Source organism: Phyllobates terribilis, unplaced genomic scaffold, assembly GCF_046119375.1.
Source record: "Phyllobates terribilis strain yellow unplaced genomic scaffold, ASM4611937v1 Scaffold_7__3_contigs__length_470593459, whole genome shotgun sequence".
In the NCBI taxonomy this organism is placed as follows: domain Eukaryota; kingdom Metazoa; phylum Chordata; class Amphibia; order Anura; family Dendrobatidae; genus Phyllobates; species Phyllobates terribilis.
This window is the reverse complement of record NW_027362767.1, coordinates 147,504,038-147,531,945: the sequence shown is the minus strand read 5'-3', so window position 1 is coordinate 147,531,945 and position 27,908 is coordinate 147,504,038. Positions and strand designations below refer to the sequence as shown.

The 27,908-nt window shown below is 45.8% G+C and overlaps 1 protein-coding gene across 2 annotated transcripts in view; it reads left to right on the top strand.

Annotated features, from left to right (window-relative positions):
* The window catches only part of SV2A (synaptic vesicle glycoprotein 2A), a 197,602-nt gene that overhangs the window by 125,796 nt on the left and 43,898 nt on the right, over positions 1–27,908 (top strand). For both annotated transcript variants that reach the window (XM_073639416.1, XM_073639418.1), the window contains exons 7-10: positions 785–895; positions 2,115–2,203; positions 26,280–26,444; positions 27,085–27,218. In XM_073639416.1, coding sequence (XP_073495517.1) covers positions 785–895; positions 2,115–2,203; positions 26,280–26,444; positions 27,085–27,218 — 499 coding nt within the window. The remainder of the gene's footprint in view (positions 1–784; positions 896–2,114; positions 2,204–26,279; positions 26,445–27,084; positions 27,219–27,908) is intronic.

Genomic DNA, 27,908 nt, shown 5'->3' with positions numbered 1-27,908 from the left:
TTACTGGTACCTGTCTAGCCTGTTTACCTACCTCCTGCCAGTACCCGCCTGTCTGCATACCAGCCAAACCTGCCCGTTCCTGCATTCCCTGGTGTGGGTCAACAGCTGTGTGACCGGGGTCTGACCTGGAGTAGCACCTGGGCCACCTCCCACGTCCCTCCTCGGACCACGTGAGTTGTGGCCCGTACCCATAGCCATAAAGATGAATTGTTTGCAGATTTGCAAATTGAATGGAGCAAGATCCCTCAAGATGTCTTGAATACCCGAGTCGCGTCAATGCCCCGTCCGTGCGGTGCAGGAATTACACAAGAGGTTATGCTACAAAATACTAAGTTATATCATTGTAAACAATGAATTCCTCTCTATGTTGTGATCAATAAATAGTAGATGCAAAACTTTTGGCCGTCAGTTTTGATGACAACTTTATGCACTTTCAATTCATCACCAGGAAAATGGCATCACAAGAACCAGACAGAAGTAATCACACTTTTAAACAAAATGCAAAACTTTTGGTTGCCACTGTATTTTGTGCTACAGCAATGAGATCCCAACACAGGGGCATGTGACCGCTGCAGGCAATCCATGATTTTGGGACATCAGCAGCAGGTAGTAGAGGGCTGGTGGTTGAATATGACTTTTTTTTATTTTTTGCCGACCATTCTGATTTGTTTTAAACATTTGTTAATGCTGAACGCCCCTTTTAGGGTAGCCATACACTATAAATGTTGGATAATTTAGACCATTACCAGCCACCATTGCTTACTGGACAACTTTGTCTTTGCAGGTCACTCAGATAAAGACTATTAAACAAGAAGATGAATTGGTTGAGATCCAGTCTGATACAGGGAATTGGCACCGGCGCTGGATGATTCGGATTCTGAATTTGTCTCAGCAGGTAGGACTTTTTTTTAGTACAAAGCCACAAATATAACTTTGACCCATAATATATTAACACTATGCTAAAGCTTCAAATTTAATATGTCTATATATATATTCAGTATATATATATCCCAAACTAGTGGAGTTTTTTGGAACGGATGCTATTCTTGCAATTATTTTTTTTTTTAATTGTTTGAAGAAAAACATTCATAAATATGTGATCCTGACAATGTAAAAGACCCGTGTGCAAAAGAGGTAAAAAGAGAATGTGAAGAATCGTTGTGATAAAAGGATCAGAAGAGCGTTTGAATTACCATTCTGATCATAAGGATCAAAGGAGAATGTGAAAAATCGTTCTGATGAAAGGGGACGGAGGAAGATGTGAAGAATGGTCATAATGAAAATATCAGATTAGAATGTGTAGAATCAGTCCGATGAAAGTATCAAGGAAAAATATGGGATCCTGTTGAAGTAAACAACTCATGTACAAAAGGGGTAAGAGGAGGATATGAATGATCATTCTGATGAAAAGATCAGAGGAGCTTGTGAATTATCGTTCTGATTGTAGGATCAGAGAGGATAGGAAGAATCATTCTGATGAAAGGGATCAGAGGAGGAAGTGAAGAATTATTCTGATTAAAGGATCAGAGTAGGGTGTGAATAATAGTTCTGATGAAAGTATCGAGCAAAAACATCTAGAAATACAGGATTCTGTCAACAAACAGCTCATCTACAAAAGAGGTAAAAGGAAGATATAAAGAATCGTTCTGATGAATGGATCAATAAATGTAAAAAATTGTTCTAAGGATGTGAAGAATCGTTCTAAGTAAAGAATCAGAGGATGATGTGAAGAATCGTTCTGATGGAAGGATCCAAGTAGTATGTGAAAAATCAAGCTGATGAAAGAATTAGTAGATGAGGGTGTGAAGAGTATCACATGAGGATGTGATGAATTTTTATAATGAAAAAGATCAGAGGGAGATTTGAAGAATTAATCTGATAAAAGAATCCTGGGGTCAATGTGAGGAATCATTCTGATGAATGGATAGGACGGGGACGTGAAGATTCGTTCTGATAAAAGACTCAGAGAATGTAAAGAATTGCTGTAATGAAAGCATCAGATGAAGATGTGATGAATTGTTCTCTTTTAAATGTTGATTTTTTATTTTTTTTTTGCATTTTATTAGTTTTTATTTTGGAGAATTTTATGACAGCCATGATTTTCTCGTTTGCAGGTTTGGGCTAATTTCCAGCAGTGCTTTGCCCCAGAATACAAGCGCGTCACGCTCATGATGATGGCGGTTTGGTTCACCATGTCTTTCAGGTCGGTTTACCATGTTGCAGTGGAGGGAGGGGGAAGTCTTGGATTTTGGGTGCAGGAATTTTCTGGTGTTTGTGTGGATTTTTACCGAGCTGCTTGCATTTACTAATATCAGGAGGTCTTTAGTCTTCGCTAATTTATTACAGCCGCTTATCCATTAGAAGCAGGGCAGTGCCCACGTTTGGCGAATGCCTGAGCAAAAGTGTTGAAAAGCTGCGTTTGCCATCGGGGTGATGACTATGGGCTCCCAAGAAAGGGGTAAAATAATAAAGTATACAGTGGCATGTAATATTTTGGGCATCCCTGGTCAATTGTGACCAGTTAAGCAAGTTGAAGATGAAATGATCTCTAAAAGGGCTAAAGTTAAAAATGACACATTTCCTTTGTATTTTAGGCAAAAAAAAAGACATTTTCATCTTTTAGATTTTGAAAATTACAGAAAGGAAAATGGGCCAATGCCAAACTTTGGACACCCTTGGAGATTTATGTTGTCAGATAACTTTGACCAAGGTTTGAGACCTTTATTAGCCTGTTAGGGTTATGGTTTCTTCGCTATCATCGTTAGGAAAGGTCAGGTGATGCAAATTTCCCAGCTTTATAAAAACCCAACCTCCTCTAACCTTGTGCCAAAAAACAGCCATGGGTTCTTCTAAGCAGCTGCCTAGCAATGTGAAAATGAAAATGTTGGGGGCCCACAAAGCAGGAGAAGGCTATAAGAAGATAGCAAAGCATTTTCAAGTTGCCCTTTTCACAGTTCAAAATGTAATTAAGAAATGGCAGTTACCAGGTACAGTGGAGATCAAGATAAGGCCTGGAAGACCAAGCAAAATTTCAATGAGAGCTGCTTGTAGGATTGCTAGAGAGTCAAATTAGAACCCCCGCTTGACTTCAAAAGACCTTCAGAAAGATTTAGCAGACTCTGAAGTTGTGGTACATTGCTCTACTGTTCAGAGACACCTGCACAAATATGGCCTTCATGGAAGAGTCATCAGAAGAGAACCTTTCTTGCGTCCTCACTGTGAAATTCAGCGTCAGAAGGATGCAAAAGAATGTCTAAACAAGCCTGATGCATTTTGGAAACAAGTCCTGTGGACCGAAGAGGTTAAAATAGAACTCTCTGTCCACAATGATCAAAGGTACAGTACAGACCAAAAGTTTGGACACACCTTTTCATTTAAAGATTTTTCTGTATTTTCATGACTATGAAAATTGTACATTCACACTGAAGGCATCAAAACTATGAATTAACACATGTGGAATTATATACTTAACAAAAAAGTGTGAAACAACTGAAAATATGTCTTATATTCTAGGTTCTTCAAAGTAGCCACCTTTTGCTTGGATGACTGCTTTGCTCACTCTTGGCATTCTCTTGATGACCTTCAAGAGGTAGTCACCGGAAATGGTCTTCCAACAATCTTGAAGGAGTTCCCAGAGATGCTTAGCACTTGTTGGCCCTTTTGCCTTCACTCTGCGTTCCAGCTCACCCCAAACCATCTCGTTTGGGTTCAGGTCTGGTGACTGTGGAGGCCAGGTCATCTGGCGTAGCACCCCATCACTCTGCTTCTTGGTCAAATAGCCCTTACACAGCCTGGAGGTGTGTTTGGGGTCATTGTCCTGTTGAAAAATAAATGATGGTCCAACTAAACGCAAACCGGATGGAATAGCATGCCGCTGCAAGATGCTGTGGTAGCCATGCTGGTTCAGTATGCCTTCAATTTTGAATAAATCCCCAACAGCGTCACCAGCAAAACACCCCCACACCATCACACCTCCTCCTCCATGCTTCACGGTGGGAACCAGGCATGTAGAGTCCATCCGTTCACCTTTTCTGCGTCGCACAAAGACATGGCAGTTGGAACCAAAGATCTCAAATTTGGACTCATCAGACCAAAGCTCAGATTTCCACTGGTCTAATGTCCATTCCTTGTGTTCTTTAGCCCAAACAAGTCTCTTCTGCTTGTTGCCTGTCCTTAGCAGTGGTTACCTAGCAGCTATTTTACCATGAAGGCCTGCTACACAAAGTCTCCTCTTAACAGTTGTTGAAGAGATGTGTCTGCTGCTAGAACTCTGTGTGGCATTGACCTGGTCTCTAATCTGAGCTGCTGTTAACCTGCGATTTCTGAGGCTGGTGACTCGGATAAACTTATCCTCAGAAGCAGAGGTGACTCTTGGTCTTCCTTTCCTGGGGCGGTCCTCATGTGAGCCAATTTCTTTGTAGCGCTTGATGGTTTTTGCAACTGCACTTGGGGACACTTTCAAAGTTTTCCCAATTTTTCGGACTGACTGACCTTCATTTCTTAAAGTAATGATGGCCACTCGTTTTTCTTTACTTAGCTGCATTTTCTTGCCATAATACAAATTCTAACAGTCTATTCAGTAGGACTATCAGCTGTGTATCCACCTGACTTCTGCACAACACAACTGATGGTCCCAACCCCATTTATAAGGCAAGAAATCCCACTTATTAAACCTGACAGGGCACACCTGTGAAGTGAAAACCATTTCCGGTGACTACCTCTTGAAGCTCATCAAGAGAATGCCAAGAATGTGCAAAGCAGTTATCAAAGCAAAAGGTGGCTACTTTGAAGAACCTAGAATATAAGACATATTTTCAGTTGTTTCACACTTATTTGTTAAGTATATAATTCCACATGTGTTAATTCATAGTTTTGATGCCTTCAGTGTGAATGTACAATTTTCATAGTCATGAAAATACAGAAAAATCTCTAAATGAGAAGGTGTGTCCAAACTTTTGGTCTGTACTGTATGTGTGGAGAAAAAAGGGCACAGAATTCCAGGAAAAGAATATCTCGCCAACCATTAAGCATGGGGGTGGATCAATCATGCTTTGGGATTGTGTTGCAGCCAATGGCACGGGGATTCACAGGTAGAGGGTAGAATGGATTCAGTGAAATTTCAACAAATTCTTGATGCAAACATAGCACCGTCTGTAAAAAAAGCTGGATAATGGATACAAATGGATAATGATCCTAAACACACATCAAAATCCACAATAGATGACCTCAAAAGGAGCAAGCTGAAGGTTTTACAATGACCCTCACAGTCCCCTGATCTGAACATCATTGAAAATCTGTGGCTAGACCTCAAAATAACCGTGCATGCAAGACGACCCAGGAATCTCACAGAACTTGAAGAATTTTCCAAGGAAGAATGGAAGAAAATCACTCAAACAAGAATTGAAAGACTCTTGTCTGGCTACAAAAAGCGTTTACAAGCTGTGATATTTGAAAAAGTGGGTGCTACTAGGTACTAACCATGCAGGATGCCCAAACTTTTGCATTGGTCCATTTTCCTTTTTGTAATTTTTAAAATGTAAAAAATCAAAAAAATATTATTATTTTTTGCCTAAAATACAAAGGAAATGTGTCATCTTTAACTTTAGGCCTTTTAGTGATCATTTCATCTTCAACTTTCTTAACTGTTTACGATAACAGTAATTTTGACCACAGGTGCCCAAACTTTTACATGCCACTGTATGAGCCAGCAAGGAGGTAAGGCTCCATTACAAAATTTTACTCTAGGTCCCACTGCAATCTAGTATATAAAATAGAAACTACCGCACTCCTGGAGTAGTGGTGGTGCCCAGGTAGGGTTACAAGCCCGTATAGATACAGAAAAACAACCTGGCACTCAGAAGACTCATGGGTTCTTTTAGTGATTTTTAATAAAGTAATGTAGTAAATAACAAATAAACAGACGTTTCGGTCACAATAGACCTTCATCGGTGTACTACAAAAGCAAAAAAATATAATAGTGAGTACCACATAGAAATATGCAATTCATATAACATAGGTTTGACAGAATGAGATCAAAATTCAATTGGTCATGGACAATGTACATATAGAAAATACAACATCGGGAAAAAATAATAATATAGTAGAGGATCTGGGGAAAGGGGATGGGAAGGAGAACTAAGTTGGGAGGGAAAGGGAAAAAGTGACATACCGGTTTTATTAAAGGCGTGATGTATTTGGGCCGCTGTCTGTAGAAATTTGTAAACTAAGGGAACACATATAAAAAAATTTAGAGGTCTAGAACAATGTAAGATGTGTGATGACACTTAGTATAATCGGTGGCTATGAGGTTAGAGATACCCCGATAGGTGCTATGGGATGAAGAACAATGAAGAGCACATAAAGTGTGAGGGCAGGGGATGAAAAAAACGTACCCGTTGCTTGCGGTAGGTACTTAAAGGTAATGGCCTGGTCGGTGCCGTAAGCTGTATAGAGGATGGAGTAAATAAATTAATATCTATGGGATATAGGGGCATAAAAAAAGAAAAAAGAAAAACATACCCATAGGAGAAAATGGATAACCAGAGGCAGTAGCCCGGTAGGAAGTTGTATGCTAAGGGAAAGAAAAAGGGCACATTAAATGAAGCCCCAATAAGTATTAAGGATAAGGGGACCAGTGTAGGAAGCGTACCTGTATTGTAAAGGACGCAGGACGCGGTATCCACCGTTTGTCCAGAAGCATGTGGCAGGATAAGGCACCAGGGGGCTTTAAATAGGGGATAGGAGGGGTGAAAGGTTGTAATAGGAACCAATCATTGGTGGTAGTGGTGTGGGAACGCGCTTTACTAGCTTCTGGGATAGGACCTGAAAACCGGAAGTAGCGTCAAATGACGTTATTCAGGTCCTGTAAGGAAAAAACCGGTCACGTGACCGGAAGTGACGTGTGTATGTGACGCGCCCCCTGGGCCATGTTTGGGGAATACCCGGAGCCGGATCTGTTGGGGGTGGTAGTCCTCGTGGCGGTGACCCGGTCCGTGCCCAGGGTGTCAAACTAAGTGGCGATGTTTTTAGTGGCAGATGTGATATTGTTCGACTACGCCACCCGTTGAATGCGGTTACGAAACCGCCGCTGCAGGGCAGACCGCTGAGGCCGGTGGTACAGTTGTGCAGCGTGGGTAGTATAACCCCCAACGGGAGGGGTATGGCCTCAGGGCAGCGGACGTGAATGATGGGGATGGTAGAATTGCATGCAGGCACCAGGAACCACTCAGAGACGGTGCGGTGTAGTTCAGGGTCTTTACTGGTGACAAAGATAGACCCTCCCGGGAGTACTGGCTAGCGATCGGGGCCTGGTCAGTCCGTGAGCAGATAGGATCTCCCCTGGCCAGGCGGAGTTGTAGGCCTCCCCAACTAACTGTACTCTTCTTGGCTACCTTGCTAGAAGCGGGTAAAAGTAGCCCACGTCCCTGAGTGTACCGTGTGGTGCTCACCCGTATGGCCGGTGACTCGGGGCCTTCTGGTAGCCTCCGCTCCACGACGGCGGTGCTGGTCCCTTGCGTGTGACCGTGCCTTCGGGTTTCTTGGCCAGAGGACCTGAAATCCCCTGCCGGTCGGTTTCTGCTGCTGGGTATGGAACAGTCCCCACAGCCTCGGACTCCGTGTCCGGTGAGATCTCTCCAGTCCGGACGAGCTCTACAGCTTCCAGTCCCGGACTCCTTTTATCACTGCTCCCACAGAGCTCCTGTTGTCACTTTCCCTGCAACTGCTCCACACCAGACCAGACTGTGTCTCTGTCTCTGTCTGTGTTCTCTCCTAACCCCAGCTCAGCCCCAGTTTATATAGGGGAAGTTCTTCCCCTCCCAGGACTGGGCAGGAGGTGTGGCATGCTTAGGATTCCTGACCAGGAGACCTCCCACCTGCTCACAGACGTAATATTGCTATTACTGTGGTAACCAGACCCCTGGGGTTTCACATTCCCCCCTAGTAAAATTTAGTACTCCGGGACTAAACATATTTTTGAAAACATAACAGGGTATAAACAGGAACAATACAATAAAGAAAAACACGTTAAGGTGGTCACGGCGTGTCCGCAACCGGGTGCAATTTTTGAAACAAAAAGGGTGTCCATTTCATCAAAGAACAGGGAGCCGTAACCAGGTAGGGGTCTGTCCTGCCCCGAGTCTTTAACAGTCTTTAGTCCGTTCCTGGGTTACGCTCCAAACATATATACAACAGAGTTCTGGTTAATCCACAAAAGATACCTATAAAATAACTGGAAAAACATAATTATTTACAAGCAACAGTAAACAGGTAAATATTAATAAAACAGTCTAAATCACTTTAAATCCTCCAACGTACGGGCAACTGGCCTCTAGTGGCTCTAGTGGACCTACGGAGCTCACTAACTGGTCCTGCACTACAGGGTGTAGGAGCTGTTAAAGGTAAGCTGGGCAGCTGTCTACGGACTCTTTGGCTCACTAGGGGCACGGCAGGCTCACTATAAGCAGAGGGTCGATTCTCCTGGTCTGCTTGTGTGGGGTCTTCTGCCTCCTGGACCGGCTGCTCTTCCAGCTCTACCTGTTTTTCCGTAGGCACTTGGGATGCTGGCTGGAGGAAGGTGAGGACGGGTACCACAACAGCGCCATTTACTTGTGTCCAAGATCGAGGGAAGTCTCCGAGTACAGTACTGACCATCTCTTCCCTTTCCTCTGCGGGTCGAGGGTTTTCTTGATCTTCTTCAGGGTTTCGTAGTTGCTCGGGACACTTCTTCAGGTGATCTCGGGAGACAATGGCTGTGGTTTCTCCTCCATCCTTACTGATTGTGCAGACTTTCGGGTTTTCATGGCTTGAGGGCAGTACGGTGTACGGGCCCTTCTCCCACTGGTCGTCCAACTTGTGGAGCCGTCTTTTCCTCTTCAAGACCTGCTCTCCAGGTACCAGGGGAACAGCGGGAGCATACTGGTTGTAAGTCTTCTCCTGTCTTTCTCTTGCTTGACGGAGACTTCGCTCAACGCTCTCCTGTACTTTCCGGTACTGCTGCTGCCTCTCTGTGTCCCAGTCTGCTTCTGGTGAAGTGTCCTCGGGTGTCAGGACTCCCATATCCAGATCAACAGGCAGCTTACCAGGTCTTGCTCTCATTAGGTAAGCCGGGGTACAGTTGGTAGAACCTACAGGGATGTGGTTGTATAGGTCCACCAGATCAGGCAGTTTCTCAGGCCACAGACTGCGTTCTTCCAGGGGCAATGTTTTCAGAAGGTCTATCACCACCTGGTTCATCTTCTCGCAGAGTCCATTGGTTTGCGGATGATAGGGTGTTGTTCTTATCTTCCGGCAGCCATACAGAGTGCAGAACTCCTGGAAGACTTCCGCTTCAAAGGCAGGTCCTTGGTCCGTCAGCACCTGCTCTGGGTATCCGTGTGGACGGCAGAAGTGCTGCTGGAAGGCTCTAGCTGCTGTTTGAGCCGTTAAGTCCTTGACGGGGACTACAACCAAGAACCGGGAGTAGTGATCCACGATGGTTAACGCATAGACGTAGCCACTTCTGCTGGGGGTCAGTTTTACATGGTCCAAGGCTACCAGTTCCAACGGCTGCCTGGTGACGATGGACTGCAGGGGGGTCTTCTGGCTGGCACGGTCCTTCCTTCTTAGGTTGCATGGGCCACAGTCTCTGCACCACCTCTCGATGGTTCCTCTCATGCCTACCCAGTGGAACCGCCCGCGCAGCAGGAACTCCAGCTTCTTCCATCCGAAGTGCCCAGCTCCGTCGTGGTATGCCTCCAGCACCATAGCCGCGTCTCGTCTTGGCACCACTACTTGCCAGATCAGTTCATGCGTCCGGGAGTTAACCATTCTGCGGCACAACTTCCCCTTGTAAAGGAACAGTCGACTCTTCTCAGCCCACAGTTGCTTGGTCTCCTCCGGAGCGTCTGGGTCAAGGCGGGCATCTGGCTGAGTCAGCATCTCCTTCACCCGTCGGACGGCGGGGTCACTGTCTTGCGTTTCCGCCCAGTTGTAATGAGGTAAGGGGTTGAACGTAGTGGATTGCTTACCCCTTACACGGTGGGAATACTGGGTAGTCCCATGACGGTGGAACGCGGGGAGTTCAACCTCTTCCAGTTCCTCTGGATCTTCCCCTACGTCCGGTAGGTTTGGCATTCTGGACAAGGCATCCGCGTTGGTATTGGAGCATCCTGCCCGGTATTTAATCGTGAACTCATAGTTGGACAGGCGGGCCATCCATCTCTGCTCCAGGGCACCGAGTCTTGCAGTGTCCAGGTGTGTCAACGGGTTGTTATCCGTGTACACGGTGAACCGGGAAGAGGCGAGGTAGTGCTTAAAGCGTTCGGTGACTGCCCACACCACTGCCAGGAACTCTAGCTTGAATGAGCTGTAATTCTCAGGGTTTCTTTCGGTGGGTCGCAGTTTTCGGCTGGCGTAAGCAATTACCCGTTCTCTCCCCTGCTGGATCTGGGACAGTACGGCTCCTAGCCCGATGTTACTTGCGTCGGTGTAGAGGATAAAGGGCTGGCTGTAATCTGGGTACGCCAGGATTTCATCCCCCGTGAGGGCCATCTTCAGCTGGCGGAAGGACTCTTCTTCCAGCTTCTCCCATCTGAAGGGCGGCTTCTGGTTCTTGGCCTTCCTGGACTGGCCTATCAGGAGGTCCTGCATAGGAGCTGCCTTTTTGGTGAAACCGGGAATGAATCTTCGGTAGTAGCCTACCAACCCGAGGAACTGCCGCACTTCCTTTACGCTGGAGGGTCTTGGCCATTCCTTAATCGCGGTGATCTTATCAGGGTCGGGAGCCACTCCGTCAGCACTCACCACGTGTCCCAAGTACTGCACCTTTGGTTTTAGCAGGTGACACTTCGACGGTTTCACCTTCAGACCGTAGTTTGCCAGGGCTTCAAACACTTCCGCCAGGTGTTTCAGGTGGTCCTCGTAGGTTTTGGAATAAACTATAACATCGTCCAGGTACAGCAGGACCGTCTCAAAGTTCCGGTGTCCCAGACAGCATTCCATCAATCGTTGGAAGGTTCCTGGTGCGTTGCAGAGTCCGAACGGCATGCAGGTAAACTCGCTAAGTCCCATCGGGGTGGTGAATGCGGTCTTCTCCCGGTCCGCCTCTGCTACAGGAACCTGCCAGTACCCGCTAGTGAGATCCAAAGTGGAGAAGAAGTTAGCAGATTTTAAAGCAGCCAAAGACTCCTCTATCCTTGGTAAGGGGTACGCATCTTTGTGTGTGATACGGTTGATTTTCCGGTAATCTACACACATTCTCATAGTGTTGTCTTTCTTTTTAACCAAGACTAGTGGAGCTGCCCAGGGGCTACAGCTATCCCTGATTACCCCAGCCTCCTTCATGTCTCTAAGCATCCCCTTGGCGTGTTGGTAGTGTGCAGGGGGTACGGGACGATACCTCTCTTTTATGGGAGGATGGTCTCCCGTGGGGATGTGATGTTCCACTCCCTTCACTCGCCCGAAGTCTAGCGGGTGTTTACTGAACACTCTCTCGTATTCCTGGATCACCCGGTAGACTCCCTGCTTTTGGTGAGCGGGTGTGGAGTCAGTACCCAAATGCAGTTGCCGACACCAGTCCTCCATTTGTTGCTTAGAGCCGTTACCTTCCTCTGGATGAGATGGAGGCAAGGGTTCCACAGACTGTACAGAATTTTGGTTGATGGTATACAATTTGGCTAGCGTAGCATACCGGGGCAGGTACACTTCCCTCTTCCCGATATTTATTATGCGAACGGGCACCCTCCCATGGCGTACATCAACCACCCCCCGTGCCGTCAAAATGGTGGGCCTACTATCTGAGTAGACTGGTTCTACCATTGCCTGGTAATCTCTACCTCTCAGACCAATAGCTGCCCGGCACCAAATCATCATTTCACTTTTCGGGGGCATGGCAATAGGGAAAGGGTCACACATTCTCACGCTACCAATCTCACCACCGGAGAGTTCCACCTGTTGCCGTCGCATCAGTGCCCGGATCTCTTTTTGAAGCACTCGCTGCTGGCCGGAGCTGGCGTTCTTGGTAACCTGCTGTAAAATAAGAATCACCTCTGCAAGACAATTTTCAATCACATTAGTTCCTAGAGTTATCTTTGGGTGACTCTCGCGCTTGTCAATGTCCACAATGATCAGTCCCTGTGCTGCCAGTTCGACTTTACCGATTTTAATGGTCATCTCTTTAAATCCGATCTGTGGCACGGGCTGACCATTGCTGGCGATGATACTCAAGTCGTCGTCTGGGTAGCGGGTTATATCCGAGTCATTCCAGTACTGCTTGAAGAGCACGTACGGGATGGTGGTGACCTGTGACCCGGTGTCAAGTAGGGCACTCATAGGAATGCCATCCAGTACTACAGGCAAGACTGGACGTCCTCCCACGTATTTGTCACGCCAGTTCGATGGGCCTGGTGATCTTATTCCTAGGGGTTGGCCCTCTACCCCAGGTTGTGCCAGTTTAAAGGACAGTACCTTGCCATATGTCCGGGTTGATTGCAGCGGCGGCAGATGGGTTGTCCGTCCTCATTGTATCGGTCGCTGGGTCTTCCTCTGGCCGGTGGGGTCCTCCTTGGTCGGCGCCACGGGATATCCTCCGGTCCGGATGCCAGCTGGATCTTCCCTGGAGTAGAAACCTGTTAAGACTGCACAGTTCGGGTTAGCGCGGCAACGCTTTTAGTTAGCTCTTGGACCTGATGGTGCAGGTCTGTAGCCGGGTCATTGTTTAAAGCCTGCGCATCAGCTCCCACAGGCCCTGCCGACAAGGGCGCCGCCTCCTGGTGGTAAGTGGTAGCAGGGCGTTTGTGGGTCACAGCGCCACCTGGTGCCGGTTCTCGGAGCACCCGGATGGCTCTGTCCTTGAACTGTGCAAAGTCCAGATGAGGGTCCTGTAAGGCCATTGCTCGCAACTGGGTTCGGTGGGCATTGCAATGTAGACCCTCTATAAATTGTTCAGTCAACAGTTTGTCTTCGTTTCCCACGCCGTCAGGGTCGGCCTGCTTAATGGCTCTCAGGGCCTCTTGTAGGTTTAGTGCATAGTCCCTTATATTCTCATGTGCTCGCTGCTTGCACCCGTAGAATCTAAGCTTGATCTCGGCTGAGGTACGGGTATCAAAGGTGTCCTTCAGCCGGGCTAGTATCTCTGCGACAGTCCTCCTCCTCCCAAGTGGCCAGGACTTTACCTCCCTTTGGGCTGCCCCTGTTAATTGAGCCACCAGGATGCTCACTTTTTGCTCTTCTGTGAGGGGGTACACCTGGAAGAGGCTATCCAGCCTTTCTCTGAAGTCATTTAGGGTATGTGACTCCCCTGAGTACTGGGGTAGCCAGGCTGCCCCTGGGATGTAGGGCATGGTGAAAGGCATGCCTGCAGCAGCGGTGGTGCTGGCGGTGGCTGTGGCAGTGAAGCTCTCCTCCGTATCCGACATCCTCCTCCCCCCTAGTGGACCGTGGCCTACCTTGCGATGATCCTCTTCCGTAGGCCGCGGCTCCGCAGTGGATCGTCAGGGTTGAGGTCCTTCCGTCGCGCTCCTGTGACGTCGGCGTCTGCTGGGCTCCTTCCAGGACCTTACGCAACGTCCGGACGTGAGGCGGGGCTTCAGTTCTCGCGCGCTTTCAGAGTCCACGCCCCTCTTCTTCCCGCGCGGCGTCCTCGAGATGACGGGAAAACTCCACGGATGGCGGGAAGAAGGCAAAAGATGGCATCGGATGGCGGGAAAACTCCACGGATGGCGGGAAGAAGGCAAAAGATAGCGTCGGATGGCGGGAATCTTCACCACAGGTAAGTTTAACAGTCTTTTTCAGGCGCGCAGTACCCGGTGGTTGCGGGCACGGAATCCTGCCGACTACGCCAAAAGTTGACGCGCCCCCTGGGCCATGTTTGGGGAATACCCGGAGCCGGATCTGTTGGGGGTGGTAGTCCTCGTGGCGGTGACCCGGTCCGTGCCCAGGGTGTCAAACTAAGTGGCGATGTTTTTAGTGGTAGATGTGATATTGTTCGACTACGCCACCCGTTGAATGCGGTTACGAAACCGCCGCTGCAGGGCAGACCGCTGAGGCCGGTGGTACAGTTGTGCAGCGTGGGTAGTATAACCCCCAACGGGAGGGGTATGGCCTCAGGGCAGCGGACGTGAATGATGGGGATGGTAGAATTGCACGCAGGCACCAGGAACCACTCAGAGACGGTGCGGTGTAGTTCAGGGTCTTTACTGGTGACAAAGATAGACCCTCCTGGGAGTACTGGCTAGCGATCGGGGCCTGGTCAGTCCGTGAGCAGATAGGATCTCCCCTGGCCAGGCGGAGTTGTAGGCCTCCCCAACTAACTGTACTCTTCTTGGCTACCTTGCTAGAAGCGGGTAAAAGTAGCCCACGTCCCTGAGTGTACCGTGTGGTGCTCACCCGTATGGCCGGTGACTCGGGGCCTTCTGGTAGCCTCCGCTCCACGACGGCGGTGCTGGTCCCTTGCGTGTGACCGTGCCTTCGGGTTTCTTGGCCAGAGGACCTGAAATCCCCTGCCGGTCGGTTTCTGCTGCTGGGTATGGAACAGTCCCCACAGCCTCGGACTCCGTGTCCGGTGAGATCTCTCCAGTCCGGACGAGCTCTACAGCTTCCAGTCCCGGACTCCTTTTATCACTGCTCCCACAGAGCTCCTGTTGTCACTTTCCCTGCAACTGCTCCACACCAGACCAGACTGTGTCTCTGTCTCTGTCTGTATTCTCTCCTAACCCCACCTCAGCCCCAGTTTATATAGGGGAAGTTCTTCCCCTCCCAGGACTGGGCAGGAGGTGTGGCATGCTTAGGATTCCTGACCAGGAGACCTCCCACCTGCTCACAGACGTAATATTGCTATTACTGTGGTAACCAGACCCCTGGGGTTCCACATATGCGTTCCACACAGTGTTCTATGCGTTCCACTGAGCGAGGGGAGCGCTGTAATACTTCTAACAGTGCTGTAGAGCAGAGGAGGCCCACTAATAGATGTGTGGTTGCGTTCCACACAGGTACCATGCGTTCCACAGAGCGGTGGGAACGTTATATTACTTGTGACGGCATAGTAGAACAAAGGGAAAGCCAGGATAGGAGTCCAGGAAGGATGGGGATCAGGAGGAGGGATGCCATATTAGGATGGGATCTGGAGAAACAGATAATGATAGCATAAGTTATTCAGGCAGAAAACACGGTGTATACCATAAAAATCACAATAGAGTGTAGTCATATCATTACGACCCCCCAAGTAGCAAATAAAAGAGGTTCCAACAAATATACCTGTGGTCTTGGTAGTAAATACATGTAAATATGTAATCCGTGTTGTGTGGCAAGAATCAGTCAAAGTAGAACTTTATTTTGTTAGGAGGCACACACCCATAAACACACATATACATTTATATATATCCATATGCGCATATGTATACCCATACTGAGGTGGCTCTAGTCGTTTAGGTAAAGGAGCTGAGATCGTATTCCTTATTTAAGCCCCTTGGGGATAACGACTGTAACTCGTGGATCCAAAAAGCCTCTCTATATTTAAGAAGGCGAATACGGTCGCCTCCCCGTCTGGGAGGGGGTACGTGTTCAATCACTTGGAATTTAAGCTGTGCCACTGAATGGCCAGCTGATGCAAAATGTGATGGAACCGGAAGAAGAAGGTTTTTACAACGTATGGTCGATTTGTGTTTTGAGATCCTATCTTTAACACACTGGGTGGTTTCCCCCACGTAAATGAGACCACAAGGACATTTAAGGATGTAAACAACATAGGAGGAGTTGCAGGTAAAGTAGTCCTTAATTTTGTACTGTTTCCCCGAGTGTGGGTGGTAAAACGTGTCGCCTCGGATGATATTGTTGCATTGGTAGCATTGAAGACATGGGAATGTCCCGTTTTTGGGTGTGGACAGAAATCTTTGTCTAGGTTTAGTGATGGGGGTGCCTACGTCGGAATGGACGAGGCGGTCACGGATGTTAGTGGGTCTCTTGTAGCATGGTAAAAATGGAACTTTGAACTCTTGAACTGTGGGATAGGCTGTTTGGAGTATGTTCCAATGTTGTCGTATTTTCTTGTGTATTATCGAGACTACAGGATGGTAGGTATGGACAAACGGTATACGGTTATTGGTGGAAGGTCTGGGTCTGTTGGTGGGTTCTAGGGCTCGAGATAATGTGTCAGGTGGGTAACCTCTGTTGAGGAACTTCTCTTTCATCTCGGTGATCCTGATGTCCCGTGTGGTAGGATTGCTAACGATTCGTTCAACGCGGTGGAGTTGGGACTTGGGCACCGAGGTGAAGATGGATTTGGGGTGGAGGCTGGTATAATGTAAGAGGCCGTTTCTGTCTGTGGGTTTAACATAAAGGTCCGATGAGAGGTGTCCTAGATTATCTTTTAAAATGGTAGTGTCGAGGAAGTTTATGGATTCCCTGCTAGAGGAAATGGTGAACCGTAGGCCCTCCCAGGATGAGTTGAGGGTCTCAAAGAATCGTGATAGGGTTTCAATGGGTCCCGCCCAGATGCAAAAAATGTCATCAATATAGCGTTTCCACATCCTGGAATAGGTTTGGAAGAGTGGGTTCGTATATACCACCTCTTCAAACGATGACATGAAGCAGTTTGCATACGGTGGGGCTACATTGGATCCCATGGCGGTACCCTGTTTCTGTAAGTAGAAGGTATCCTGGAAGAGGAAGAAGTTTTTGGACAGGACCAAATGTAAAAGGTCTAGACAGAGGTGACTAATTTCAGGTGGTTTTTGGGACAACTCCAATAGATTTTTGACGCAGATGATACCCTTTTCATGTTGGATCCAGGTATATAAGTTGTTTACATCTAAAGTGACCAGTAGGGAGTCTGGGTGGACCTGTTTGATTTCTCTAATAATGGTAAGAAAAGCTCCTGTATCTAGAATAAAGGATGCAGTTTGTTTAACCAGAGGGGTCAGGACTTTCTCCAGAAAAATGGCTAATGGTGAAAGAATAGAATCAGTGGCGGCGACGATGGGACGTCCCGGGGGATTATCCATGTTCTTGTGTATTTTAGGTAGTATATAGAACACTGGAGTAATTGGGAATTTGTTAGTTAAAAACTCACAGGTTTTGATATCTATCGTCCCGTTTAGGGAATGGTGTTTCAATGTTTCGGAAATGGCCCCCCTGATCGTGGAAGTTGGGTCATGTGAGAGCTTCTGATAAACTGAGCTGTCATTCAGTTGTCTCTGGATCTCACCCAGGTAGAAGGATGTGTCCATCACCACTATCGCTCCCCCCTTGTCTGCCGGTTTTATGGTAATTGAGGGGTCGGACTGAAGTGTTTTGAGTGCCTGTCTATCCAAAGAAGATAGATTCTGGTGGTAGTGTAACCGGCCCAGGTCAATGTCCGACCGTAGTTTTAGAAAGGATTGATTAATAAAATCGATAAAGGTCTCTGCTGCGTGATAATGTTGAGGGGGTCGATATGTGCTTTTGTTTCTCAAGCCTAAACTAGTTGCTGTGATGCTAACGGAGTTGTTAGTGGGTATAGTGGTGTCCATAATGGTTGTCTGGGAGAAATGTGTCTTCAGTCTGATGGACCTAAAGAACCTCTGTAATTCCATTTCTAAGCCAAATGTATTACATTTGTATGATGGGCAAAAGGACAGGCCTTTTTGTAATACCATTAGTTCCGCTATACTAAGCGATCGAGAAGAAATGTTCACAACCAATGGGGTCGTACCTGGGAACGTGTGACTCTGGTGAAGTTCCTGTCCCCTCCTGTTGGTGCCGCCTCTCCTCGTCCTCCTCCTCTTCTGTTGTATTTCTTCCGGTAACCTAAAAAATGATGGGTAGAGGTGGAAGGTTGATCTCGTCTGTCCGTCTCCGAGCCGGAGGAGGATAGATCGGTTGAGAAGCGTCCAGGATACCCCGGTCCATGTTTTATGGTAGAAAAGTCGCGCCATTTGTAAACTCGATTTTTCTGGTAGTCCTCCGTATCACGGATAAATTTCAGCCTTCTAGGTGTGACACTGTATTATCGCACATTCTCATTGACCAGAATAAAACCAAGTTGTTGTGAACTGCAGTACCAGGTCCAGTCACTAGGAGAGTGATTAAGATGCTGTGAACTGCAGCACCAGGTACAGTCACTAGGAGAGTGATTAAGATGCTGTGAACTGCAGTACCAGGTACAGTCACTAGGAAGATGACTGCGTTGTCATGAACAGCAGTACCAGGTACAGTCACTAGGAAGACGACCACGTTGTCGTGAGCAGCAGTACCGGGTACAGTCACTGGGAAGGCGACTGTCACGGGTGTGTCAGAGGTGATAGACAGTCGCCCTGCAGTGGGTTGCAGGAGATCTCCACGTATGACATTGCAGACAGCTGCTTAGATAGGAGGCTGTCTTTAGGACCGAGCGACTACCTCTCTCTTGCTAATTAGCTCTCAGGCCTGGGTGTATATATACCTGGTGTGTCTAAGAGGGCGTCGCCGGTTATATTCATTTCTACTTGTGAAGCTTAGCAGGAGCAGTACCTCGTCCTCTGGAGCTTTAGGCCGTGTGCACATTTGGAGTTCATCTAAAGCTAAGCCATTTCCCCCTGTTTTGTCCACCCTTGTTGTCTATAGAGTTTTAGTGGAGGTTGACTAGTGCTCATCTCCTTCCATCCCTAGCCGTAGCCTTATGCCAGGGAAAGTAGGGTGAGGCACGCGATCGGCGATAGCTGAGGAGGCTATATAGGGACGTTAATTGAGACAGGGTGACGCTAGACCAGACTGTGAGGTCTCCACTTCCCCCTTTCCCTAGTGTCTGGGCTCCCACTCCCTTTTCCCCATGTGTTGCACTTACACCTGGCGTGACAGCGACTGCGTTGTCGTGAACAGCAGTACCAGGTACAGTTACTAGGAAGGCGACTGCGTTGGTGTGAACAGCAGTACCAGGTACAGTTACTAGGAAGGCGACCGTGTTGTCGTGAACAGCAGTACCAGGTACAGTCACTAGGAAGGCGACTGCGTTGTCATGAACAGCAGTACCAGGTACCGTCACTAGGAAGGCGACTGCGTTGTCGTGAACAGCAGTACTAGGTACAGTCACTAGGAAGGCGACCGCGTTGGCGTGAACAGCAGTACCAGGTACAGTCACTGGGGAGGTGACTGCGTTGTCGTTGAACAGCAGTACCAGGTACAGTCACTAGGGAGGTGACTGCGTTGTCCTGAACAAGGTACAGTCACTAGGAAGGTGACCGCGTTGTCGTGAACAGCAGTACCATGTACAGTCACTAGGAAGGTGACCACGTTGTCCTGAACAGCAGTACCAGGTACAGTCACTAGGAAGGTGACCGCGTTGTCGTAAACAGCAGTACCAGTTACCGTCACTAGGAAGGTGACCGCGTTGTCGTAAACAGCAGTACCAAGTACAGTCACTAGGAATGTGACCGCGTTGTCCTGAACAATAGTACCAGGTACAGTCACTAGGAAGGTGACCGCGTTGTCGTAAACAGCAGTACCAGTTACCGTCACTAGGAAGGTGACCGCGTTGTCGTAAACAGCAGTACTAGGTACAGTCACTAGGAAAGTGACCGCGTTGTTGTAAACAGCAGTACCAGGTACAGTCACTAGGAAGGTGACCGCGTTGTCCTGAACAATAGTACCAGGTACCGTCACTAGGAAGGTGACCGCGTTGTCGTAAACAGCAGTACCAGTTACCGTCACTAGGAAGGTGACCGCGTTGTCGTAAACAGCAGTACCAGGTACAGTCACTAGGAAGGTGACCGCGTTGTCGTAAACAGCAGTACCAGTTACCGTCACTAGGAAGGTGACCGCGTTGTCGTAAACAGCAGTACCAGGTACAGTCACTAGGAAGATGACCGCGTTGTCCTGAACAATAGTACCAGGTACAGTCACTAGGAAGGTGACCGCGTTGTCGTAAACAGCAGTACCAGTTACCGTCACTAGGAAGGTGACCGCGTTGTCGTAAACAGCAGTACTAGGTACAGTCACTAGGAAGGTGACCGCGTTGTCGTAAACAGCAGTACCAGATACAAGGAGCTCATAGTGCCCCAATTTTGCTGGGACAATTTTACTTTGCACAAGGACAGAGCTTGTGCAAATTATGCCCAAAAGTGGGTGTTTTATGGGCATTCCTGGATCCGTACAAGGGATGCATTGCTCACCACAGTTCCATGGCCCCATTAATCAGCCAATCCATGGAGAGAGTAGGGTGTTCAGTTTTTAGATGGTTGCAAGGCATCCTGCCGAAACCTATAGGTCTTTCAACCATCCATACACAGGTACCTACAAGATATGTCTACTTTATAATCATTTGTTTCTACAATACATTATGTTTGTAAATAGGCATTATTCTACCGTTTTGTGTATACAGCTCCTATGCAGGCCTCTGCTTGCAAACAAATCCTCTGTAGTTGCTTGTTGCTTCCTTCCATCTGCCCTTGCTTACCTGCCTGGGTCTTGCTAACTGATCAAAAATAGGATAGACGGAATAACACATGACTATGGGAGACACGTGGGTCTGCACGGGGCTGTATACACAAAACGGTAAGATGTATTATTTGTGAGGAAGGCCCCTATTTAGTGAAAATAATTATTTAGCTTGGCATTGAAGTCTTCTACACGAGGGGCATTATAAATTCTCTTGGTTTATATCTGGATTTCCAGGACTGAGGCTTCCAGATTGATTCCCCCCGATAACTATTAATCGGAGCTGTCAGGGAGGTAATTAAGACGCCATATTCCCTGTCACCGCTTGCCATTCCTCGGCTGCACATTAAAGGAGGCAGAAATGACTTCCTAATGTAGTTATAGGCCTGCGGATCGACTCCGGGAGCGATAACAAGAGCAGAGAATGTACAATTACGTCTTGTGCGGTTCATGCTGCTTCTATAAAGACAATATTTGGAAGGACGGAACGATGAAGCGGAAAGTGGTGACGTTTATTGATATCAGGGGGCAACAGAGAACGCGTAATTAAAGAGGCTATTTATTTTCATAAAGGGAGACCTATGGAGACTTAAAGGGCCACCAACCCAGCAGCGTTCGAACACTATCTAAGCCAACATCCATTGCCAGTAGATAATAGTAGCCTACATCATCTATAATAGGGACTAACGCTACTCTTCCCTGCTGCTCATTTCGGGTATTGTTACCTCTACTACCTGGGGAATAAAGGCACGACTCTGCCCTACTGTTTAGCAGTTTTTGTAACCATCCCAATTACACTCTGTAGTTTCCATATATGTCCTTCCTTGAATTGTCAAAAGTAAGCCCTTATGATACCTAGAGTGAGTTCACCCTTAGATATCTCCACACTGCAATAACTCCAGCGTTGAATAAAACTATTCTTATATAACTGTACCCTTGAATGACTCCGTTCTAGAATTTCCTTCTTGTAGTAGCTCCACCATTATGACTCCAGACTAGAATAACTCTTCCAGAAAATATCTCCACTCTAGAATAACCCCACTCTGGAATACCTCCAGTATAGAATAACCCCACTCTGGAATACCTCCAGTATAGAATAACCCCACTCTAGAATACCTCCACTCTAGAATAACCCACTCGAGAATACCTCCACTATAGAATAACCCCACTCTAGAATACCTCCAGTATAGAATAACCCCACTCTGGAATACTTCCAGTATAGAATAACCCCACTCTAGAATACCTCCAGTATAGAATAACCCCACTCTGGAATACCTCCAGTATAGAATAACCCCACTCTGGAATACCTCCAGTATAGAATAACCCCACTCTAGAATACATCCACTCTAGAATAACCCCACTCGAGAATACCTCCAGTATAGAATAACCCCACTCTGGAATACCTCAAGTATAGAATAACCCACTCTAGAATACCTCCACTCTAGAATAACCCACTCTAGAATACCTCCACTATAGAATAACCCCACTCTAGAATACCTCCACTCTAGAATAACCCCACTATAGAATAACCCCACTATAGAATACCTCCACTACAGAATAAACCCACTCTAGAATACCTCCACTCTAGAGTAATCCCACTCTAGAATATCTCCACTATAAAATAACCCCACTCTAGAATACCTTCACTCTAGAATACATCCAGTATAGAATAACCCCACGCTGGAATACCTCCACTCTAGAATAACCCAACTCTAGAATACCTCCACTCCAGAATAACCCCACTCTAGAATACCTCCAGTATAGAATAACCCCACTCTAGAATACATCCACTCTAGAATACCTCCACTATAGAATAACCCCACTCTAGAATAACCCCACTCTAGAATACCTCCACTCTAGAATAACCCCACTCTAGAATACCTCCACTCTAGAATAACCCCACTCTAGTATACCTCCACTCTAGAATAATCCCCCTTTAGAATATCTCCGCTCTAGAATAATCCCACTCTAGAATATGTCCACTCTAAAAATAATTCAGCTCTAGAATATCTCCAGTATAGAATAACCCCACTCTAGAATACCTCCACTCCAGAATAACCCCACTCTAGAATACCTCCACTCTAGAATAACCCCACTCTAGAATATGTCCACTCTAAAATAATTCAGCTCTAGAATATCTCCAGTATAGAATAACCCCACTCTAGAATACCTCCACTATAGAATAACCCCACTTTAGAATACCTCCACTTTAGAATAATGCACTCTAGAATATGTCCACTCTAAAATAATTCCACTCTAGAATACCTCCACTCTGGAATGACCCCACTCTAGAATACCTCCACTCTATAATAATCCTACTCTAGAATACCTATAGTATAGAATAACCCCACTCTGGAATACCTACACTCTAGAATAACCCCACTCTAGAATGCTTCCAGTAAACACTATCCTCACTCTAGAATACGTCCACTCTAGAATAATCTCACTCGAGAATACCTCCACTCTAGAATAATCCCACTCTAGAATACCTCCACTATATAATAACCTCACTCTAGAATAGTCCCACTCTAGAATACCTCCAGAATAGAATAACCCCACTCTAAAATACCTCCAGTCTAGAATAACCCCACTCTGGAATACCTCCATGCTAGAATATCTCCAGAATAGAATAACCCCACTGTAGAATACCTCCAGAATAGAATAACCCCACTCTAGAATACCTTCAGTATAGAACAACCCCACTTTAGAATGCTTCCAGTATAGAATAAACCCACTCTAGAATACATCCACTCTACAATAATCCCACTCTAGAATACATCCACTCTAGAATAGCCCACTCTAGAATAACCCCACTCCAGAATACATCCACTCTAGAATAACGCCACTCTAAAATACCTCCAGTATAGAATAACCCCACTCTAGAATACCTGCACTCTAGAATAATCCCACTCTAGAATACATCCACTCTAGAATAACCCCACTTTATAACCCTACCCTAGAATACCTCCACTCTAGAATAATCACACTCTATAATATCCTCACTCTAGAATGCGTCCACTCTAGAATAATTCACTTGAGAATACCTCCACTCTAGAATGCCTCCAGTATAGAATAACCCCACTCTAGAATACGTCCACTTTAGAATAATCCCACTCTAGAATAGTCCCACTCTAGAATACCTCCACTCTATAATACCTCCACTATAGAATATCTCCAGTATAGAATAACCCCACTCTAGAATACCTCCAATCTAGAATAACCATACACTAGAATACCTTCATTCTAGAATAACCCCACTCTAAAATACCTCCAATATGGAATAACCCCACTCTGGAATACCTCCACTCTAGAATATCTCCAGTGTAGAATAACCCCATTCTAGAATGTCTTCAGTATAGAATAACCCCACTCTAGAATAATCCCACTCTAGAATACCTTTACTCTAGAATAACCCCACTCTGGAATACCTCCAGTATAGAATAACTCCACTCTAGACCTCCAGTATAGACTAACCTCACTCTAGAATACCTCCACTCTAGAATAATCCCACTTCATAATACCTTTACTCTAGAATAACCCCACTCTAGAATATTTCCCCTCTAGAATACCTCCAGGATAGAATAACCCCACTCTAGCATAATCCCGCTCTAGAATATCTCCAGAATAGAATAACCCGGTCCTATGTATATCAATATGTATATATATATATATATATATATATATATATATATATATACATATATTAATGCTAAAATAAACCCTCCTGAGTATAACTCCTCTGTAGATTTACTCAATTCTGAAATAAATCCAACCTAGAAAAATAAATAAAAAATCAGAAAACGTGTGAATTCATCTCACCATTTATGTGTTAGAAATAAGTATCCCAGAAAACTTCCGGGGTGGACAGTCTGTGGTCTGTGTGTGGTGCATTGAGTATGCATTGCTCTGCCTTCCAGGCCAAATAGCTCTCAATATTCCAAAAGGGGATGTTCTCCGGTACCAAAGGGAAGCAGTTAAAACTTAGCCTTTAATCATATAGAATAAAAAAAAAAGAATTGGAAGAATTTGCACATATTAAAAATAAAACATAATGCATACGTTGCAGCTATAAGTGTTTTTCTACCCAAAATGCATTTTTTTAAAAATATGTGCACATTCTCCCATTTTTTATCCTATATTATTAAAAGCTCAGTTTTAACTACTTCTCTTTGGTGCCGGAGAACATCCCCTTTTGGACCATTGAGAACTAGAAAAATTACACTATGGAATAATTCCACTCCTCTTGTCAGTAGCGCCACCCCAAATAACTTCCCTCTAGAATAACTCCAACCTAGAAGAACTATACCGTAGAATGACCCCCGCCCTAGAATATCTCCATCCCAGAAACGTTACTCCCGATTCCCATGTGATCTCACAAAACTATGAAAGCCTTTTTGATTGATTGGAGACGCGGTGATTCTAAATGAAGATTATTTCTGAAATTTAAAACAGATGACCTAGCTCAGCGCTCCAAACGTTGTAAAACTACAACTTTTAGCTCGCCATGCTCATCCCTCACCTATTCATTCCAAACCAAGTCTCCTTGATTACCATTGTCCATACCTCAACCCCAAAACCTCTTGACTTCTCTCTCCAGCACTTGGTACTAGGTGGACATTAGTAGGCACCACTTGGACTTCCACAGACTGGTGGGTGACTATACCAGGGATGTCGAACTCCAATACACAGGGGGCCAAAATTAAAAGCTTCAATAAAGTCGCGGGCCAACCTTGATATTTATTAAACACATGTCTACAATTGAGGAAGTTTTTCCTGATCATCAAATATAATGATGAATTTTTTCATGTGGACACAAACTTAAAGCGTTGTCCCACGAACAAAGTACATTTTCATTTATTGATTTTAGAATAAATATTGGAATAATATAATATATTTAAGAACAGTAAAAGGTATATGGCCCAATGGATTAATTTAAATACGTAATAAAGAATAAAAAACCCTGAATAATACAGATAAAGTATGATGCCAACAAAAGTGCCCCCAAACACAGTAAAATATCCCCACAGTAAATTCCTCCACACGCACGGTATGATGACCTTACTGTACCCTCCCCTCTCAATCCCTCCGAAATAAAACAGTGACCCCATCAGAGTATGATCTCCAACTGTAATCCCCACACAGCCCTCCATACAGTATAATGGGCCCCACATAGTCCTCCATACAGTATAATGGGCCCCACATAGTCCTCCATACAGTATAATGGGCCCCACATAGTCCTCCATACAGTATAATGGCCCCACATAGTCCTCCATACAGTATAATGGGCCCCACATTAAAAAAATAAATAACTACTCACCTCCACTCGGTCTCTCGCTCAGCCAGTCTCTTCATGGTGTCTTCACATCCTCTGCACACCTCAGCACAGTGGGCGCGTTGCTATGACGTCATTGCATCCGCTGTGCTGAGATGTCAGACACAGAAGGGCAATGATGGGAGAGGGAGCGTCAGCTGAAGTTCCCTCCTCCATCATTGCTTTTAACTGTATTGGCATCCTGGATGCCGATATAGTTGAAAGCGTGATGCCACGTTGGGGACCTGCCTGGCGTTCGCAGGCCAAATACTCGGGGGACCAGCCTGGTGTCGCAGGCCAAATACTCGGGGGACCAGCCTGGTGTCGCAGGCCAAATACTCGGGGGACCAGCCTGGTGTCGCAGGCCAAATACTCGGGGGACCAGCCTGGTGTCGCAGGCCAAATACTCGGGGGACCAGCCTGGTGTTGCAGGCCAAATACTCAGGGGACAAGCCTGGCGTCGTGGGCCAAATATACTCACCCTGTGGGCCAGAGTTTGACATATGTGTCGTAGAGTAACCTACAATGATTAGATCAGAGTCTCTGAACATCTGGAAGGCAGAGGGAATAATTTTTCTTCACTTCTCTTCGTTCTTTTCTTCAGCTACTATGGACTGACGGTTTGGTTCCCAGACATGATCAAACACCTTCAGAACATCGACTACGCCTCCCGCACCAAATATTTCTCCAACGAGAGGGTGATCAGCTTCAACTTTAACTTCACTCTCGAAAACCAAGTCCACAAAAATGGCGAATACCAAAACGACAAGTAAGAGAATGCAATGCCCTCATTATTCGTGTTCTAGGGTGCATCAACATCAAACACAGACGGGAGGTGGATATTTAGTATTTTTGCTACAGGTCACCTAGTGACATCTCATCACTTTCTCCCTTTATCTCCTCCTTTCATTTGTTCCTATTTTTACCTCATATTACAATCAAAACCAGAACATATATGAAGAAACCTTTTCTATGTGTCCCAGGAGATCAGCCATGCCCCCTTTCTCCTCCTCACTGTCCTGTGTGTGGCAGTTAGACAACTGGCTGCAGCAGGAGCCTCCCCCCAATGAACATCTACTCCCAATGTTTATGAATGGTGAACCTTTCTTCCTTCCTAAAATCCAGAAATTATTCAATAGAAATGTTAAATAGGTTTTTTACTTTATAGATTAAGCTGGTAAATGAATTAGGCATAATAACCTATTCTTGATATTAATCTCCACTGTACCACTAAATGCCCCCACCTACAGAGGTCTGTCCTTCGGGATGAGCGAGACAATATTATTTTGTGATTCTTGGTGAGGTCAGAAATGGAATGTTCTTCTTCTGATATTTCCAAACTTTTCATGTGGCACGTAGACTTTCTACCGAGATCTAAAATAATTACACTCTTGCTGTTGTCTCAAAAGATTCATCGGACTGAAGTTGAAGTCTGTTATATTTGAAGATTCTTTATTCAAAGACTGTTACTTTGAAGATATCACATCCAGTAACACTTTCTTCAAGAACTGCACATTTATCTCCACTATGTTCTACAACACAGGTGATAAGTCTCATTTCTCAAGACGCTTCTGGTGTTTCTTTTCACTTAAAAAGTTATACATGTGAATACACAATCTGCAAAATCTCAGCAAACGTAATTTTTCAAAAATATTGTAATTAAAGTTAACCAGTCAAAAGGTTGAAACAGAACCCTATTTACTCTCAGAGAAGGCCGTATATCCCAAGCTACAATAATACTGCCCCCTATGTACAAGAATATAACTACTATAATACTGCCCCTATGTACAAGAATATAATTACTATAATACTGCTCCTATGTACAAGAATATAACTACTATAATACTGCCCCCTATGTACAAGAATATAACTACTATAATACTGCTCCCTATGTACAAGACTATAACTACTATAATACTGCTCCTATGTACAAGAATATAACTACTATAATACTGCTCCTATGTACAAGAATATAACTACTATAATACTGCCCCCTATGTACAAGAATATAACTACTATAATACTGCTCCTATGTACAAGAATATAACTACTATAATACTGCCCCCTATGTACAAGAATATAACTACTATAATACTGCTCCTATGTACAAGAATATAACTACTATAATACTGCCCCCTATGTACAAGAATATAACTACTATAATACTGCTCCTATGTACAAGAATATAACTACTATAATACTGCCCCTATGTACAAGAATATAACTACTATAA